Source organism: Mastigoproctus giganteus, chromosome 5, assembly GCF_048544385.1.
Source record: "Mastigoproctus giganteus isolate SK-2022 chromosome 5, ASM4854438v1, whole genome shotgun sequence".
NCBI lineage: Eukaryota > Metazoa > Arthropoda > Arachnida > Uropygi > Thelyphonidae > Mastigoproctus > Mastigoproctus giganteus.
Window position 1 is genome coordinate 62,802,297 of NC_143579.1, and position 17,217 is coordinate 62,819,513.

Consider the following 17,217-nt stretch of genomic DNA (forward strand, 5'->3'; position numbering starts at 1 on the left):
TTATATTACTGTTCATAATACAATGGTATCCAATTAAAATGCAACTTAGTTTTCAATAATCCAACTAAAAAGCAAACCGGCTAACTCTTCCAGTTTATTCAGAAGTTTTCCACTGTTAGGGTGTTTTCTCTGTTTTTTTTGATGAGTTTAATTTCTTATGGTTTCAAGTGAAGTTAGTTATTTTTTTCAATTATGATACTCACTTAAAAGCCAATGTTAGGTAGCTTTGCTGATATTTAGCCTAAGTATAATAACCATGTGTCAATATAAGTAGAGATAACTTTTGTATAACATGGTAGTTAGGTTCCTATAAAATCTTGTGTAGTGCGAAACTGTGTTATACGAGACTAAGAACCAATACAAAACCAGAGGTTATGTTCCAAAAGCTAACAAAAATACGTAATTTTTTTATAATTATCGGAAACTTAATTTTTATTAAAATTAGTAATAACTGAACAAATGTCTTACAAACTGTGATACGCGATGTGTCAATTAATGTATGTTCATTTAATATTCTTCCTCTTCATTGCTGCTAAGCAGAATCAAATGAGCATGTTTTCTCTGTTGCAGAATATCTTCACCTTCTGAACTTTCTTCTGCAGCATCTAGATTTTGCGTATCTTCTGCTCTCTTTAAAATATCACAATTCTGGGATTGTTTGCTTTTGATTGATAGATCTTTGTAAATTGCATGTATGGAGCTAACCATTTTTGAAGTTCCCTTTTGAACTTTGTGTTCCTCCTAGTCGAAGGATCTGCATTAAAAAAAAATAAGATTCTAATTGCTCGGCTAAATTTATGCCTTGCCATATGCTTTTTATTGTAAAATTTGGCACTTCAGAATTTTCATCTGCTCTATCATCCTCTGAATTTGGTTTATTCTGTGATGCTTGTGAAATGACAGCTCTGTTTGGCCAGTATTGCTTTGAAAACTAATTATAGTAATATGCAATTTGTGTGCTTTTAAAATATATCTAACTTGACATAGAACCAGTGTACTTTAATGGGCAATCTTTTGGCAGTTCATCGATTAAACTATATTTTTTGTCTTCTAATCCATTGTTCCAAAAGTAGAAAATTTTAAATTTCTTTTTCATCAATAGGCATATTTAATATACTGAATAATATTGCACTAGTTATGTTTCAGATCCAACTTTGGGTATTCATTATCAAAAAATTTCAAAACTTTTGAAAATGGCTAGTCTTTTAAGTGTGCCCTTCAACTGTGAGTATCTGCTATCAAGATAGAATTTTAAAGATGGGTAGTGTCTTCTGTTTGTCCCCTGAACTAGGCACCTTAAAAATTTTGTTTTGATAATGGATACCCCAAGTTGTATCCAAAACATAAACATAAGTAGCACTAGGTTGTTTAGTCAGTGAATGTGCCTGTTAATAGGAAGGTGGTTTAATAATTTCTATCTTTGGAACTCAGCAAATCATTTAAAATTGAAGGGGGGGCGGGTTGAAGGAATCAAGTGGCTAATTTAAAAAAGAAACAGTTTAGTTTTTCTTCCTCCTTTTAAGTTCTTGTAATAAGAGTAGGCAAATAGAAATAAATTTTTTCATGAATAAGAACACTAATTATATGCCTTCCTAATTTTTTTTTTTTTTTTTTTTTTTAAATGAAAAAGCTATAATTATTATGGTTTAGTATAAAGATTGTGAATTTAGTTTTACTCTATTATATTATTATAATTTTTATTACAGACAAAGGTTTTATCAACGCAGGTTGATGAAGAAACACAGAAGCGAAATGTTATGCAAACTGATATATCAGTTTTGTCAACAGAAATAAATCTGTTGAAATCTCGTGAAAAACAGCTGACAAAGGATGTTACAGATCTTAGGGAATCAAAAAAATCTTTGGAGGAAGAATTGTATAAGATCAAAGCGTAAGTATTTGTTCCCATACCTCCTCCAAGTACATGTGTTTAAAACATAAAAGACCTTTATATACAGTTTCAAATTCAGGCAATTTAATTTTTTCCCTTTTTAATATTCTGAGGTGCAGTGATTGAAAATATGAAAAATATGATTACAAAATATTAAGATAAATATTTAATGCTTGAGACATTTTGATAAAATAAAGAAACACTCTGAATTTACAAGACAGTTGATAGAAATTAAACATGAAGAGCCTTGTTGAGCTGCAGAAATCCCAAAAGATCTGCTTCTACCCCGATGAAGTCAAGAACGTGATAACCCAAGTCTGTTAACATGCTTGTAAATACTGGCGGGAATCGTAATGACACAGATTAATGTTTTTGGTTTCACAGTTTTCTAGGTAGAGAAAGATCTTTTTGTGTTTTTTTTTTCTCATCAAGGATCTTCATGTTTAATTTTCATATCACCTGGTGCACTCTGGAAAAAAAAAGAAAAAAAAAAATTGCTTTGGAATAATGTGCATACCACACAATGAAATCTGCATGTCATTCAAGAACAGAAATAGACAAGCAGTAGACTTATTTGTGTCACCATATAATGATATCAGAATGTGATTAGTCCATAATGGTTTTTTGTCCAGGTTCTGAAAAGTTAAAGCAAATCATTCATATTAATCTTACTGCCAATTAATTCTGGATGCAAATAAATAATTCTGTGTCTTAATGAGTCCTGCTGCCATTGGTGCATCATTGTTTTTGACTGTCTCCAGTCAGTTATAGTATGACCATTTTCAGATGTTTTGTATTAATACCAAGCCTTTATCTTGTTATTTTTTTGTATTTTGACTGATGGCTGTCTTTCCTTCAATTTACTTTAAAAATTATAAAATTTAAGGAAAATTTTATTTTTAAAGTAAATTTATAATCCTGCTTATTATAATCCCTTTGATAGTTAAATGCTTCCATTGGTTTCTGGAAACACAATTGAAAAAAAAAAAAAAAAAAAAAGAGTTGAATATGATTGAAAAATATTAAGCATATTTTTAACATTTAAGATATTTTCATAAAATAAAGAAAACCTTTGCTGCATTTTGTGTTTCCTTTATCACTTGCTACTTATTTGGAAAGCCCCAAAATTGAAATCTGATGATTGGAAGGGGAGTTAAACTTGTTGACTTTAAAGGCCTCCATTTTTTTTTCTTTTCTTTTTTTGTTGGGCTGAGTTTACATATTTCAAGCAAAGATGTATAGTTTTTCCAGAATGTTTGTCAGATTTTTTTCATCCTATAAACAGGTAATCACTTCAGACCATGCATTTTGTGCACAAATGTTATTGTGCATGGCATAGCAGAATGTCTGTTAGCCTTTTTTATAGTTAACTGAATGTTCTACTAGTAAATACAAAAAAAAAAAAAATCACCAACCTCTTTTTGTATGGATTTAACTGTTGTTTTTTGGCATTTTAACAAATTATAGTATATAGTTCTGTACACTCCTAAAGCAAAAAAACATAAGTTCATAAGCAAATGCAAAAAACAACTCACAGCATACTATAAGTAATAGTTCATATTTGGACAAGTAATTACTAAGAATAAATAGATGATTAATTGGTAGGAGAAAGAAAGTAATATAATTGGCCACTGTTCTTTATGGAGTAATGTTGTGAGTTGTTTCCAATGAGTTCAGTGCTGGCCCCTTACTTTTCTTAATATTTATTTGTGATATTAATGTATGTGTTTCAAATGTAAGGTCTTAAGTTTGCTGATGATACAAAAGAGAGCAGAGTAGTTAATGACATTAATCAGGATATCCTACCTCAACAAGATCTAGATAAACTATTTGAATTGGTTGAAAAATGGTAATTCAGAGGTATAACATTAATAAATGCTAAGTATGGCAATTGATAGCAGTAACTCCAAGATAATGCACCAAATGGGTAATACAAAATTAAAGGTGGTGGTGGTGGTGGTGGTGGTGGTGGTTCTTAGTTTTTAGACAGTATATCAGCAACTTAGGCCATATTGTGCCTTATGTATCATGTCTGTACAAGTGTGTGCTCATGGGCTGAGCTGTGAAAAGTTGTGCTGGCTGAAAAAACTAGAATGACTCACTGCAAAACACCCTACTCCCTCTGCTTGAGATTAGCTAATTTCATCCCTGATAAAGAGGCCTTTAGAAATTCTTTCAATCTGTGATGGGACTAGAACTTAGACTTCCCAAATGAGTGACAATTGGCAAAACTAAGGAACTGTCATGGGAGCTATTCAGTGTGTAGTTAGTAATTAAAAAGAATTGAGGTCATTATATAGTATATGAAGTTCTCTGAACAGTGTAGACAAGCTGCATTGGACAACTGCTGGGTAGCTATCAGTGATATGCCAGACAGGAAGGATTATGCCATTGTAATAGGAAATGTTTAGGCTACTTATTTTAGGAAAGTAGTAGTAGTAGTAGAGACTCGTGATGCAAGAAAGCAAGCGTATGAGCTTATGTAACATAATACACTGATATTGTATACTTGAATTTCAGAGAAGCTTTTGATACTGTTGCACATGGAAGACTGCTTTTCAAATTGGAGCAGTATGGCATTAAGGGCAATTTGCTGCAATGGATAAAGGGATAGTTGAGTGGGAGAGGGCAGAGAGTGGTAATAAATGGACACTGCTCTATGTGGACTAATGTTATTAGTGGAGTCCCCCAGGGTTCGGTGCTGGCCCTATTGTTGTTTTGTGTATTTATCAATGATATTGATGAAGGTATATGAGGCTTAATGTCCAAGTTTGCAGATGATACAAAGGTTGGCAGGGTTGTTAATGACAGTAAAGACAGTATGCTACTGCAACAGGATCTAGAAAAGTTAGGCAGGCAGACGGGCTGAGAAGTGGCAACTAAAGTTTAACATTGAAAAAATGCAGAGTACTGCATATGGGTAGCAGTAACCCAAGAGAAATGTACTATACTCAGGGAGTTGGAGAAGGAAAAAGTTATTTTGCAGTCAGATATAAAGTTCTCTGAGCAGTGCAGACAGGCTGCCAAAGCAGGTCATGGAGTTTTGTCAATAATATATAGGAATTTTGCTAGCAGAGACAAGGAGGTGATTATCCCTTTGTATAAGGCAGTGGTCAGGCCACACCTTGAGTACTGCATATAGATCTGGGGGCCTCATTTTAGGAAGGATGTAGAGTTGCTAGAATGTGTTCAGAGAAGGTCAACAAGGTTGGTGAGAGGAACAAAGGGGTGCTCTTACCAAGAGAGGCTTAAGTTCTTCAAGTTGCAGCATTTGGAGACTAGGCACCTGCGAGGTTGGTTTGGATTTTATTGGTGCATTAGCAACTAAGGCTATAATGTGCCAAGACCCACCTGTGAGGTGATCTGATTGACGTGTGTAAGGCCTTGAATGGTTTAAGCAAGCTCACTGCTGATGGGATACTTCCGCTTGCTCAGATTAAGAACCTGAGGGGGCATAAATTCAAATTGAGGAAAGAATGTTGTAGAATAGATGTGTGGAAGTTTGCCTTTAGCCAGCGGGTAGTTGATTGCTGGAACAGACTTCCACAATGACAGATGGAAGTTTGTACCAGCAATCAACTACCTGTTGTAAAGAGGAAATATTGTGTGACCAGTTTGATTGGATACTATGATGTGGTCACATAGGAACTAGATGCCAAAATTTTGATATTATATACTTGGATTTCAGGAAAGCTTTTGGCACTGTTGCACATAAAAGGCTACTATACAAATTTGCACAGTGTTGCATTAAGGGAAGTTGCTGCTGTGGATAAAAAGATGGTTGAGCGGGAGAAGAAGACAGAGTGGTAATCAATGGACACTTCTCTTTATGGGCTAATTTATTACTGTAGTCCCCCCAGGGTTCGGTGTTGGGCCCATTGTTCTTTTCTATATTTATCAATGATAATGATGAAGGTATATCAGGCTTAATGTCCAAGTATGCAGAAGATAAAGGTTGGCAGGGTTATTAATGACAGTAATAGCAGTGTGCTACTGCAACAGGATCTAGAAAAGTTGGGCAGATGGGCTGAGAAGTGGCAGCTGACGTTTAACATTGATAAATGCAAAGTATTGCATGTGGGGGTGGCAGTAACCTCAGAGAAACATACCGACTGTGTGGTACTGCACTCATGGTAGTAGAGAATGAAAAAGACCTGGGAGTAATTGTGCAGTCAGATATAAAGTTTTCTGAGCAGTGCAGACAGGCTGCCAGGACTTCCTGATTCATAGTGCTCCTTAAAATGATTTTATTCTTTTTAACATTGAATGGTAGCATTAGGGCTCTGAAGTAGCCATCAGAATGGTCAAAAGAATTTTTGAATTTTGTAAGTTCACCAAGAACTTCGGCTAGATTATTTTCTGAGATAAATTTCAGCAAGTCGATTAATTTTCAATAATTGTGTAGATGATTTCTGCTATAGAAAACTTGTAATTCCATCAAAGTTTTTCTCTTTAAATCATGGGATATGCCTCAGTAGCTCATGGGGTTTTGTCAGTGATATACAGGAATTTTGCTGGAGGGATAAGGAGGTGATTATCCCTTTGAATAAGGTGATGGTCAGGCCACACCTTGAGTACTGCTTATGCAGTATGTTGTGTAAAGAGCTGGAAAACCTCTTCCTGTAATCCCATCAGCATTGAGCTTGCTCAAACCGTTCAAAGCCTTGTACACTTCAATCAGATCACCTTGCAGGTGCTTAATCTCCAGATGCTGCAGTTTGCAGAATTGAAGCCTTTCTTGCTAAGAGCACCCCTTTGTTCCCCTCACGAATCTCGTTTCCTTCTCTCTTCTTGTTCCGTGAGATTAGTGAGGGGAACAAAGGGGTGCTCTTACAAGAATGGCTTTAATTCTGCAAACTGCGGCATTTGGAGACTAGGCACCTGCAAGGGCATCTCCGTAGCCAGGTGGGTAGGAGCGGCAGTGCGTAGCACACACGTCTTGATTAGACCGGGGTTCGAGACCGTGACCACCAAATACGAAGGATGCGGAAAGGTCAGGGAATGACCACCGCATATCCCTGGAGCAATATGGCCTTAGTTGCTAATGCTCCTAAAAACCAAAACAACAACAACAGCACCTGCAAGGTGATCTGATTGAGGTGTATAAGACTTTGAATGGTTTGAGCAAGCTCAGTGCTGATTGGTTTCTTCCTCTTCCACATATTATGCACTTGACAGGGCATAAATTCAAATTGAGGAAAGACAGTTGCAAATAGATGTGTGGAAATTTGCCTTTAGCCAGCGAATGGTTAATTTCTGGAACAAACTTCCATCTGTAGTTGTGAAAGTTGATAGCTTAAAGAAATTCAAGGAAGAACTAGACAAACTTTTGTAGGGAATGGGTAGGTGGAATGGGAAGTGTCTTTTTTTCTTTTTTTTTTTTTTTTTTTGGCTGCTGCTGTATAAGCTTGTTTTCTTGTATAAGAAGCCACTACTAATGCTAATTAATTTTTAAAGAATTATTCATGATACCTCACTCTGAACATGGTTCTGGAGATTAAATCTCTGTGAAGTAAATTTTATTTTTGTTATGGAATGAAATGGAAGCCACATGGATTTTAGGCGTATCATAAGAGTAAATAATATACAGAGTACAAACAAATGACATAGTGCTATATGACTTTTCAAAAAAATAAATAAATAAAATAATAAATAAATAAAATAACAACAATAATAATAAAAACCACAGAGTAAAGTACAGCTAACACTATTCTTGTATTATAGGATGTTTATTCAACGTCTGAGTATACAATGCCTTCTAATGTTAAATGAAATAAGGGAGGATAAGTAAAGTTAACAAAACATATTCATTCATATAAATTTCTTTCCAAAGCCTATAGTAACTTCCAAAAATCAGGTAATTGTGCAGAATGTTGAAACAATGGTTAATACTGACACAATGTGCACAAAAACCTCCTCTCTATTTCAGTTATTTAACCATCTCGTCCAACAGTGCATAGTGTCAGCAGTCAGCTGCAGTATCTTTCTTGAAACATTCATAATCATTTGATGTCCAACAGACAATCAAAACAGAAATAGCAAGCATGCAGATAATATGCACATAATAGTAATATGCCAAAGGATACTTCAGATTAAGCAAAGTCGTAATCTAAATTAGTATGATCTGCTAGTAACTTGGTATAAAAATTCTTCTACAGAAATCCAAAAAAAAATGCAGTTAATTCTAGTATACTGTCTTATCAGACAATAACAAACCAAGATTGCTGTAAGGTTATGATACCAACATATTCGGTCATACAAATGAAAGTTTACTAAAAATACTAAAGCTCACATCTTTACCTGAAATTTCCAGCTTAAGTTTTATTCACAGCTGCAGTAGTTAATCTGTGCAGATGTGCTGCAAACTCTCCAGTTTTATGATTGAGAAGCAGTCTTTTCGACTTGATGTGATTCCCCCCAAACTTGATTAGACCGGGGTTCGAGCCCGTCACCACCAAATACGGAGGATGCGGAAAGGTTAAGGAATGACCACCGCATATCCTGGAGCAATATGGCCTTAGTTGCTAATGCTCCTAAAAAAAAAAACCAAACAACAAACCAAAACCCCCCCAAACTTTTCTATGTGTCACTACTAAACTAGAGCTGGTGTCATGAAAGAGTCTGTCTTTTTGCAAAAACACCATTTGTCTCCATCTTTTTCTTTTCACAAAAAATAGTAAATGTACATTAAAATCAGGTTTTAAAAAATTCTCTGAACTTTTTTCTTAATTTCATTAAATAATATGACCACAGTGATAAATGCCTGAGGACAGTTTGATAAAATTCTTCAGTTAGCAATAAAAATAATAATAAAAAAAATAAATAAAAAAAGGAAACTTGATTCTGCAGGTTTTCCAATGCACTGCATATATTATGGCCCACGGATGATAATTATTTATCTAATCATATATTTCTGTTGCTGAGCTTACTTACTTTTCATCAGCTGGTAGATTAGTTCTAATTGTAAATGTATGCCAAACTGTGAATAATGTATTTTGTCTGAGTGAATTGAAGCAATGTATGGAAGTAAAATTTCTATTTAAATGCTTAATAATCATTATATGTACCTTTAACCCTTAGAGCTGGGCTGCATTTGACCCATTCAGTATAGTGCCATAGAATAGCAGGAGGATATTTCAACACAGTAGTTGAAATCAAATAAAATTTGTATGATTTTTACCATATCAATTACATATATAAGGATATTTTTGTTCTCGTTGAAGACCAAGAGTGAGTATTTTACCTTAAGGCTTGGACTTTTGTTCAATTTAAGGACAAAATACCATTATTCTTGTTTCTTCCAAGTTGTTAATATCCATTAAAAATATACCAGCAGCTTGGCAGATAATGGAATTACCTCTAAATTGAATATAAGCCCAAGTCTTATGGTTGATGACCTGGCTTAAATCATTAATGGAAGCAGAAAGATCCCCATGATTGAAATAAAACACAGTAAAGCATACAAATATTATATGTTAAAAATTCTAAATCCAAATAAAATATCAGTAAAACTGATATTGTGATATTGCGTAAAACTAATATCTTGAAAGCAGACAAAATACTGTAAACTCCTGTTATAGCATTTTCTAAGGGACCATCTGTAAACAGCATTATCAGCAGGACCTGCTTATAATATTCACATCCATTTTCCAGTTAAAAAGACTTAAGTTTTTTTAACTGGTAAATGGATGTGAATATTACATAGTTTAATCTACACACACACACACACACACACACACACACACACACACACACACAGTGATCACTGAATTATGACCACCTACCTAATACTTCGTAGATCCTCCCTTTGCCCTCAGTACAGCAACTGTTCGACGTGGTTCGACAAGATGTCGGAAGCGTTCGGGAGGTATGGCCAACCAAGCTGTGTGTAATGTGGTCAGCAATGCAGGTATGGAGGTGATTGGTGTCCAGACGCCTGATAAGCCTTTCCATAGTGTCCCAGAAGTGCTCTATGGGATTGATATCGGGGGGAGTTCGGAGGACAATCGATATGCTGGAAGTCAGAACTGTGTTCCTCAAACCATTCCTGCACAAGTGCCCGATGGCTTGGTACATTGTCATCTTGAAAGACACCATCGTCATTCGGGAAAAAGTGTAACATAGTGCACAGTTGTTCCACATGCACCAGGGGATCCAAGTTCCTGCCAGTGAAACATGCCCCACACCATACAACCGCCTCCACCTGCCTGCACTTTCAATACCATGCGTGATGGATCAAGAGCATCATGTTGTTGATGCCAAATCTGTACACGACCATCCACGGTGTGGAGTAAATAACGTGACTCATCCGACCAGCACACTTTCTTCCAGTCTTCTAACATCCAACTTGCATGCTCTTTGCCCTGGGCGAGTCTTTTACGCCAATGAACCTTGGTTAGGAGAGGATGCCGTAGGGGTCGTCTGCTGGTATAGCCCATTCATGCGAGTGGGCAACGCATGGTCATGCCAGATATTGTTCTAGGTCGGCCCATGTTGTATTGGGTAGTCAACTCTTCAATAGTGCTCCGCCTGTACGAGTCGTAAGACCCAGCGCTCACCTCCAACATCAACCTTTTGCTGACCTTTGCAGTTTTGCCGTCAGGTCATTGTTTAACCATTTTGATGCCAATCCTGGTACACTTTAACTACAGCAGCTCTTGAACACTCCACCAGTTCAGCCATTTGGGTAATCGAGGCGCAAACTCGTCAAGCACCCACAGTCTGTCCCTTATCAAAGTCCAATAAATCCTTCCTTTTACCCATCACGCTCAGAATTTAATACCTACTGAACCACTGACACCTTATCTATGCTACGTAGGTCGACTAACTCTGCACTCTCGTACTTCATGTGGTCAACAGGTCGCATTCAGTTTTCATAGGGGTGGTCATAATTCAGTGATCACAATGAAACAATTTTATCAGAATTAATAAAAGTGTTTCATTGAAAGTAATGATTTAAAAAGCACAGAATTTTTAAATTTGTGTACTTCAAAAAGAATTCAAGAAAAAGCCAAAAAACGTTTTCCAGAAAAAAAAAAAAAAAAACAACTCTCAGAAGACCCATGATCATTTATGTTATTTTTGCATTACAGTCATTGTCAAGTTAATAATAATTAGTATTATAATAGTAACAGAAGTAATTTACTTAGCATTTCATTGTTATTATTTTCTAATTCTTCAGAAAATTGAACAGATGAAAATACTTCACCTCTTTTCAAAGCTAAAGATTCAGATGTATTTAGAGATTGGAAAACCTTTGTATTATTCTACAATTTTAATTTTTTTTCTCACACGAATATCAAAATCCTCCCATATTTCTTTATCAGTCTACTTTCTTGATCTCTTAAAATAATTTCCCATATTTATATCAGATTTAATGAAAGTTACATTTCTTCTTTTACTGATGTATTTGTTTTCATTCATTCCTTTTTAATTTTTAGTCTGAAATCAGTTGATGATCTGCAAATGAAAGAGCTGCAGGATCAGTTGGAAGCAGAACAATATTTTTCTGTAAGTCACTTTTATACACTAATCTTACAAATTCATTATAAAAAGATTTGTTCTCTGCATAGTCAGATAGAAAAAAAATTCATATTCATATTTTTACTGACTCTTTTAAAAAAGTTTGTGTCATAATAAATGGAACATTATCAGAGCAGACAAATTGCACTACCTATGGCACGACTGTAGTTGAGTGTTCATGTGTAAGTACAGAGTTATGCATCATACACATTCGCAACTATGTGATACCACAAAATACAGTAATATTTTTAGTCTGTATCTTGTAAACTCTTCTGACTCTATGTGGCTATCACAGAACATAAACGTGTAGAGTATATTAGTATTGCAAAATTCAATTATATAGAATGAATTAGTGTAATTTGATTTAAGTATATAGAAAAAAATAAAAATAAATAAATAAAATCTTCCAAAATCGATTCAGTATAATTTCAAAAAAAGAAGCAGCAGAAAAAATCAGCCATTGTTCAAATCTTCCGTTATGGAACATATACTGAGTACAAGAATTGTTCACGTGAGAGCTGAAATACTGAAATTTTCAGGAGAGTTAACTACGAGTGTGAGTTTAAGTCAATATAAGAATTTATTAATTCACAGTGGCAATGGGAAAAGGATATCTTGATGATGTGTATACAGTAAGAAAATGCAGCACTTCACTGCATTGTAACAGGGTTTATTTTCACGACATCCGTTGAACCCTCCTCTCTGGGGATGGTAATCCTCTTCAGTGGACATTAAATAAAATTTTGTTATTTTAACAGAAGAGCAGATAATAGCAGGATAGATGTGTGAAAATTTGCTTTCATCCAGAGTGATTATTGGAACAAACTTCTATCTGGCATTGTGGAAATGGGTAGTTTGAATAAATTTAAGGGAGGATTAGACAAATTACTGGTCTGTAAAATGAAACTTTTTTTCCCCTCCATTAAAGATGTAAATGCGTTTCTAAACCAGTTTTATTTCACTGGTTTCAACTATCTTGTCAGTTTTATAAGCACATCTGGTTTTTATAATATGCCTGCTGATAATATCCATATAAGTTACTACAATTTCATTACAAAATACATAATTGGTTACAGTTGAAAACCAATACACTGTACGCATAGTTAAAATAATAAAGCACATGATTGTAAAAAAAATATATGTACAATTTAAAAATGTCGTGCAAATGAGTTCCTTTGGTACTCTTTGTCTGGAATGTTGTGGTACAATATCCAGCAGTAGTCTGCCAATATGCATTTCTTTAATTGGTAGCAATTTACCTTTAGCTTAATGCCTTGATGGAATTGTAACTCCCCTGGTCATCATTTGCTGTGGCAAGATTTTCAAGAAAGAAGTCAAAATGCAAATGCAAGATATTAAGTTTCAGCAACTTATAACATTCCTTTCTGTATATGCATCGAACAGTTTCTCAACTCCATTTAAGGGCACAAAAGGTGATATTGTTGTACATAATGATATTAAGAGTAGGAGATCTGAGACTTACTTAAGAAGTACAGGGCAATGTTGGGAAAAGGGTCATGAGTTAAAATTGAATTTGAAAGTGTCTGCAATTCTGACCAGACACGATAGGAGAGAATATATGTTCAAAGTCTTGTCGACCCTCGAGAGAATGTGCAAGGTTCATGGGGTAGAATTTTTCTCGGCATGGTCTATGCTTGTTAACAGGAGAGACTGTTTTTACAGGGATGGGATACACTTGAATAGAAGGGGTGCAAGAAAATTTGCTGACGCTATCGAGTCAGTGATAGGTGAACTGAAAAACTGCTAGCTTTGGGGGAGGGGATACACAGACTAATAGCTTAACAATAGTCACAGGGAGAGGTGAAAGTGATTCTTGGATTCAGAGGTGGTACCTATGAACTGGAGATGTGTGAATATATCTCCAATTCATAAAGGGGATCAAAGGCAACATGAGTAATTATAAAACTGTTAGCCTAACATCTGTTCCAGGAGAAATAATGGAATCACTGGTTAAACAAGTAATGCAGGACCATCTGGACAAGCTTACAATTATACTGCAATTAGGTTACCATGATGCAGTGACCAAGGAAATGGATTCAAAAAATAATTTTGACATCATATACTTTGATTTCAGTAAGGCTTTTGATACTGTTGCACATAAAAGACTGCTATACAAAGTGGAACCATGTGGCATTAAGGGCAAGTTACTGGTGTGGATAAAGGAATTGTTAAGTGGAAGAAAACAGGGAGTGGTTATCAATAGGCAAAGCTCTTTGTGGACTAATATTATTAGTGGAGTTCCCCAGGGTTTGTTGCTGGGCCCATGGTTGATTTCAGTATTTATCAGTGATATCGATGAAGGTATATCAGGCTTAATATCTAAGTTTGCAGATGATACAACAAGTAAGCAGGGTGGTTAATGACAGTCATCAGGGTGAGCTACTGCAAAAATATCTAGGAAAATGGGGTCGATGGGCTGAGAAATGGCAGTTAAAATTTAAAATTGACAAATGCAAGGTACTGCATATAAAGAGCAGTAACCCGAAAGTAACTTATCAACTGTGTGGTACTACACTCAGAGTAGTGGAGAATGCAAAAGACCTCAGTGATAATTGTGCAGTCAGGTATGAAATTCTCTGACCAGTGCAGACATGCTGCCAGAACAGCTCATGGGGTATTGTCAGTGATACACAGAAACTTTGCTAGCAAGGATAAGGAGGCAATTATCTCCTTGTATGAGGCCACAGTTAGGCTACATTTTGAGTACTGTATACTGGTCTGGAGGCCTCACTTTAGGAAGAATGTAGATCTGCTGAAACAGATGCAGAGAATGACAACCAGAACCAGATTGGTGAAGGGAACAAAAGGTTTCTCTTACCTAGAAATCTTCTTTCTGCAAATTGCAGCATCTTGAGACTTGCCACATGCGAAGAGATCTGATTTAGGCATTTAAAGCTTTGATTAGATTGGGTAATCTGAATATTAATGGTATTCCTCCACTTACTGAGAGTACACACATTTATTTAATTTGGGTTAGAGTTGGGTAAGAAATAAATATATCACTTACTTTTAATAATTCAATTTTAATTTGTGTATCAGAAAAAAAACAAATGATAGAACCCTACAAATTCATAAAATAAAACAGTTGCACTGGAAATAAGCAAAAATAATTGCATTTAAAGCCCGAGGCAAATTTTTAAAAAAATTGTAACCCCTCTCTCAAGTTGCTTGTGATTAAGGTGTGAACGTGTTAATTGTGCCCACAGTTTGAGAACCCCTGCTTAGTTAGTTGAATGGGACTAGAAAGCAGTCTTAAACATTTCAGCATTAGTAAAGGCACATGATGCAAAAAAGCAAGCTTATATCAGCAAAAAAAAAGAAATCCTCATTTCACCCATCCACTCACTCCAAATGTCTGTCTAGTTCTGCCTTGAATCTATTTAAGCTATCAACTTCTACAACAACAGATGGACGTTTGCTCCAGCAATCAACCACTTGCTGGCTAAAGGCAAACTTCTGCACATCTATCCTACAACTGTCTCTCTTCAATTTGAATTTATGCCCTCTCAGGCAATTATTCTGAGCAAGAGGAAGAATCCCATCAGCATTGAGCATGCCAAACCATTCAAGAATTTATACACCTCAATCAGATCACTTTGCAGGTGCCTAGTCTCCAGACACTGTAATTTGCAAAACTTAAGCCTTTCTTCGTAAGAGCAACCCTTTGTTCCATTCACTAATCTTGTTGCTCTTCTCTGTACTCGTTCCAGCAGCTCCACAACCTTCTTAATTTATGCATTTATAGTGCAGTCATTGTTCACTTTTTTTTTTCCCTTCTGTTAGTCCAGCATACTATATGCATTCTAAAGTGTAAAATATCATTTTCATATTATTATCAGTTTTTTTTTTTTTACAAAGTGAATGTTTTGGGGTTCTCTTTGTAATGTTGTTCAAAGCAGTGTAGCACAGCTGTAAATAAATAGTTATAATTACAGCTACACTGTAATTATAACTATTTATCATAATTATTTAACTATTTTTAACTATTTAAGTACACTATTTATTATAATTATTATTATTTTTAACAATACTATCAGCATTCTATAAGTACACATATATACACAGATATATCTCACTTACCAGGAGGATTAAGTTCAAAAATAAGTCATTAACTGAAATGAAGTTAAGTGAATGACAATATTTGGTATACTCCCATGTTATAATGAAAGTCATGTTTTTTTTTTAAAAGAATTATGTAGTAAATTTTAAATATATCAGTTATTACAGCACAATACATAACATTGAAAGAAGTAAGCTTAGCTATTTTGCATAAACAAGTAATAACAATTGACAAGCTATATAAAATTGAAATAGTGAGAATTGATACTCCATGGAACACTAGTTTATTTAACGTGTAGCTATCCCCATTAGGCTTATAACCATGAAAGAAAGGAAAAGTATAGGGAAAAATGAACAATTTTGTTATTGTTTTTTTTAAATATTACTTGGGGTAGTAGTAGAAATGGAGACATGTGATGCAAACGTATGAGCTTATGTAGCATCAGCCAAAAAAAATCAAAGTTCACACATCCATTCCCTCTAAAAGTTTGTCCAGTTTCTCCTTGAATTTATTTAAGCTATCAACTTCCACAACAACAGATGGATTTTTATTCCAGCAATTAACCACCTGCTGGCTAAAGACAAATTTCTGCACATCTATTCTACAACTGTCTTTCCTCAATTTCTGTTTGACTCCTCAGATTTGTAATTTGATCAAGAGGAATAATCCCATCAGTATTGAGCCTGCCCAATCCATTCAAGGCATTATACATCTCAATCAGATCACCTTGCAGTTGCCTCATTTCCAGATGCTGCAATTTGCAGAACTTAAAAACCTTTCTTTAGTTCCTCTTAGTTCCTCTCACCAATCTTGTTGCCCTTCTCTGTACATTCTCAAGCAACTCTACATTCTTCCTAAAATGATGCCTCCAGACCTGCACAGTACTCATGGTGTGGCCTGACCATTGCCCTATCCAAAGGGATAATCACCTCCTTTTCCATACTAGCAAAATTCCTATATATCATTGACAATACCCCATGACCAGATCAAGAGTGTTATCATTGACAATACCCCATGACCTGCTCTGGCAGCCTGTCTCCATTGCTCAGAAAACTTCATATCTGATGGCACAATTACTCCCAGATCTTTTTCATTTTCTACCACCTTAAGTGTAGTACCACATAGTTTGTACGTTTCTCTGGGGTTACTTCTGCCCATATGCAGTACTTTGCATTTGTCAATGTTAAACTTCAATTGCCACTTCTCAGTCCATGTGCCCAACTTTTCTAGATCCTGTTGCAGTAGCACACTGCTATTACTGTCAACAACCCTACCAACCTTTGTATCATCTACAAACTTCGATATTAAGCCTGATATACCTTACCTTCATCAATATCAATGATAAATATACAAAATGGGCCCAGCACAGAACCCTTAGAGACTCCACTAATAACATCAGTCTATGAAGAGCATTCATTGATTACCACTCTCTCTTCTCCCACTCAACCACTCTTTTATCTATTTTAGCAACTTACCTTTAATACCATACTGCTCCAATTTGTACAGTAGTCTTCCATGTGCAACAGTGTCAAAAGCTTTCCTGAAATCCAAGTATATGATATAAAAATTATTTTTTGCATCCAGTTCCTTTGTAACCATATCATAGTATCCAATCAAATGTGTCAGACAAGACTTTCCTTTAACTAACCCATGCTGTGTCTGAATTATTACTGCAGTCTTGTCTAGATGATCCTGCAATGCATTTTTAACCAGTGACTCCATT

General features: G+C 35.3%; 1 protein-coding gene across 1 annotated transcript in view; it reads left to right on the forward strand.

Moving 5' to 3' along the window:
- Positions 1–17,217, forward strand: part of Rok (Rho associated coiled-coil containing protein kinase) — a 403,168-nt gene that overhangs the window by 274,533 nt on the left and 111,418 nt on the right. Inside the window, exons 22-23 of the mRNA XM_090374570.1 lie at positions 1,707–1,891; positions 11,332–11,401. Of these exons, the coding sequence (XP_090230696.1) occupies positions 1,707–1,891; positions 11,332–11,401 (255 nt within the window). The remainder of the gene's footprint in view (positions 1–1,706; positions 1,892–11,331; positions 11,402–17,217) is intronic.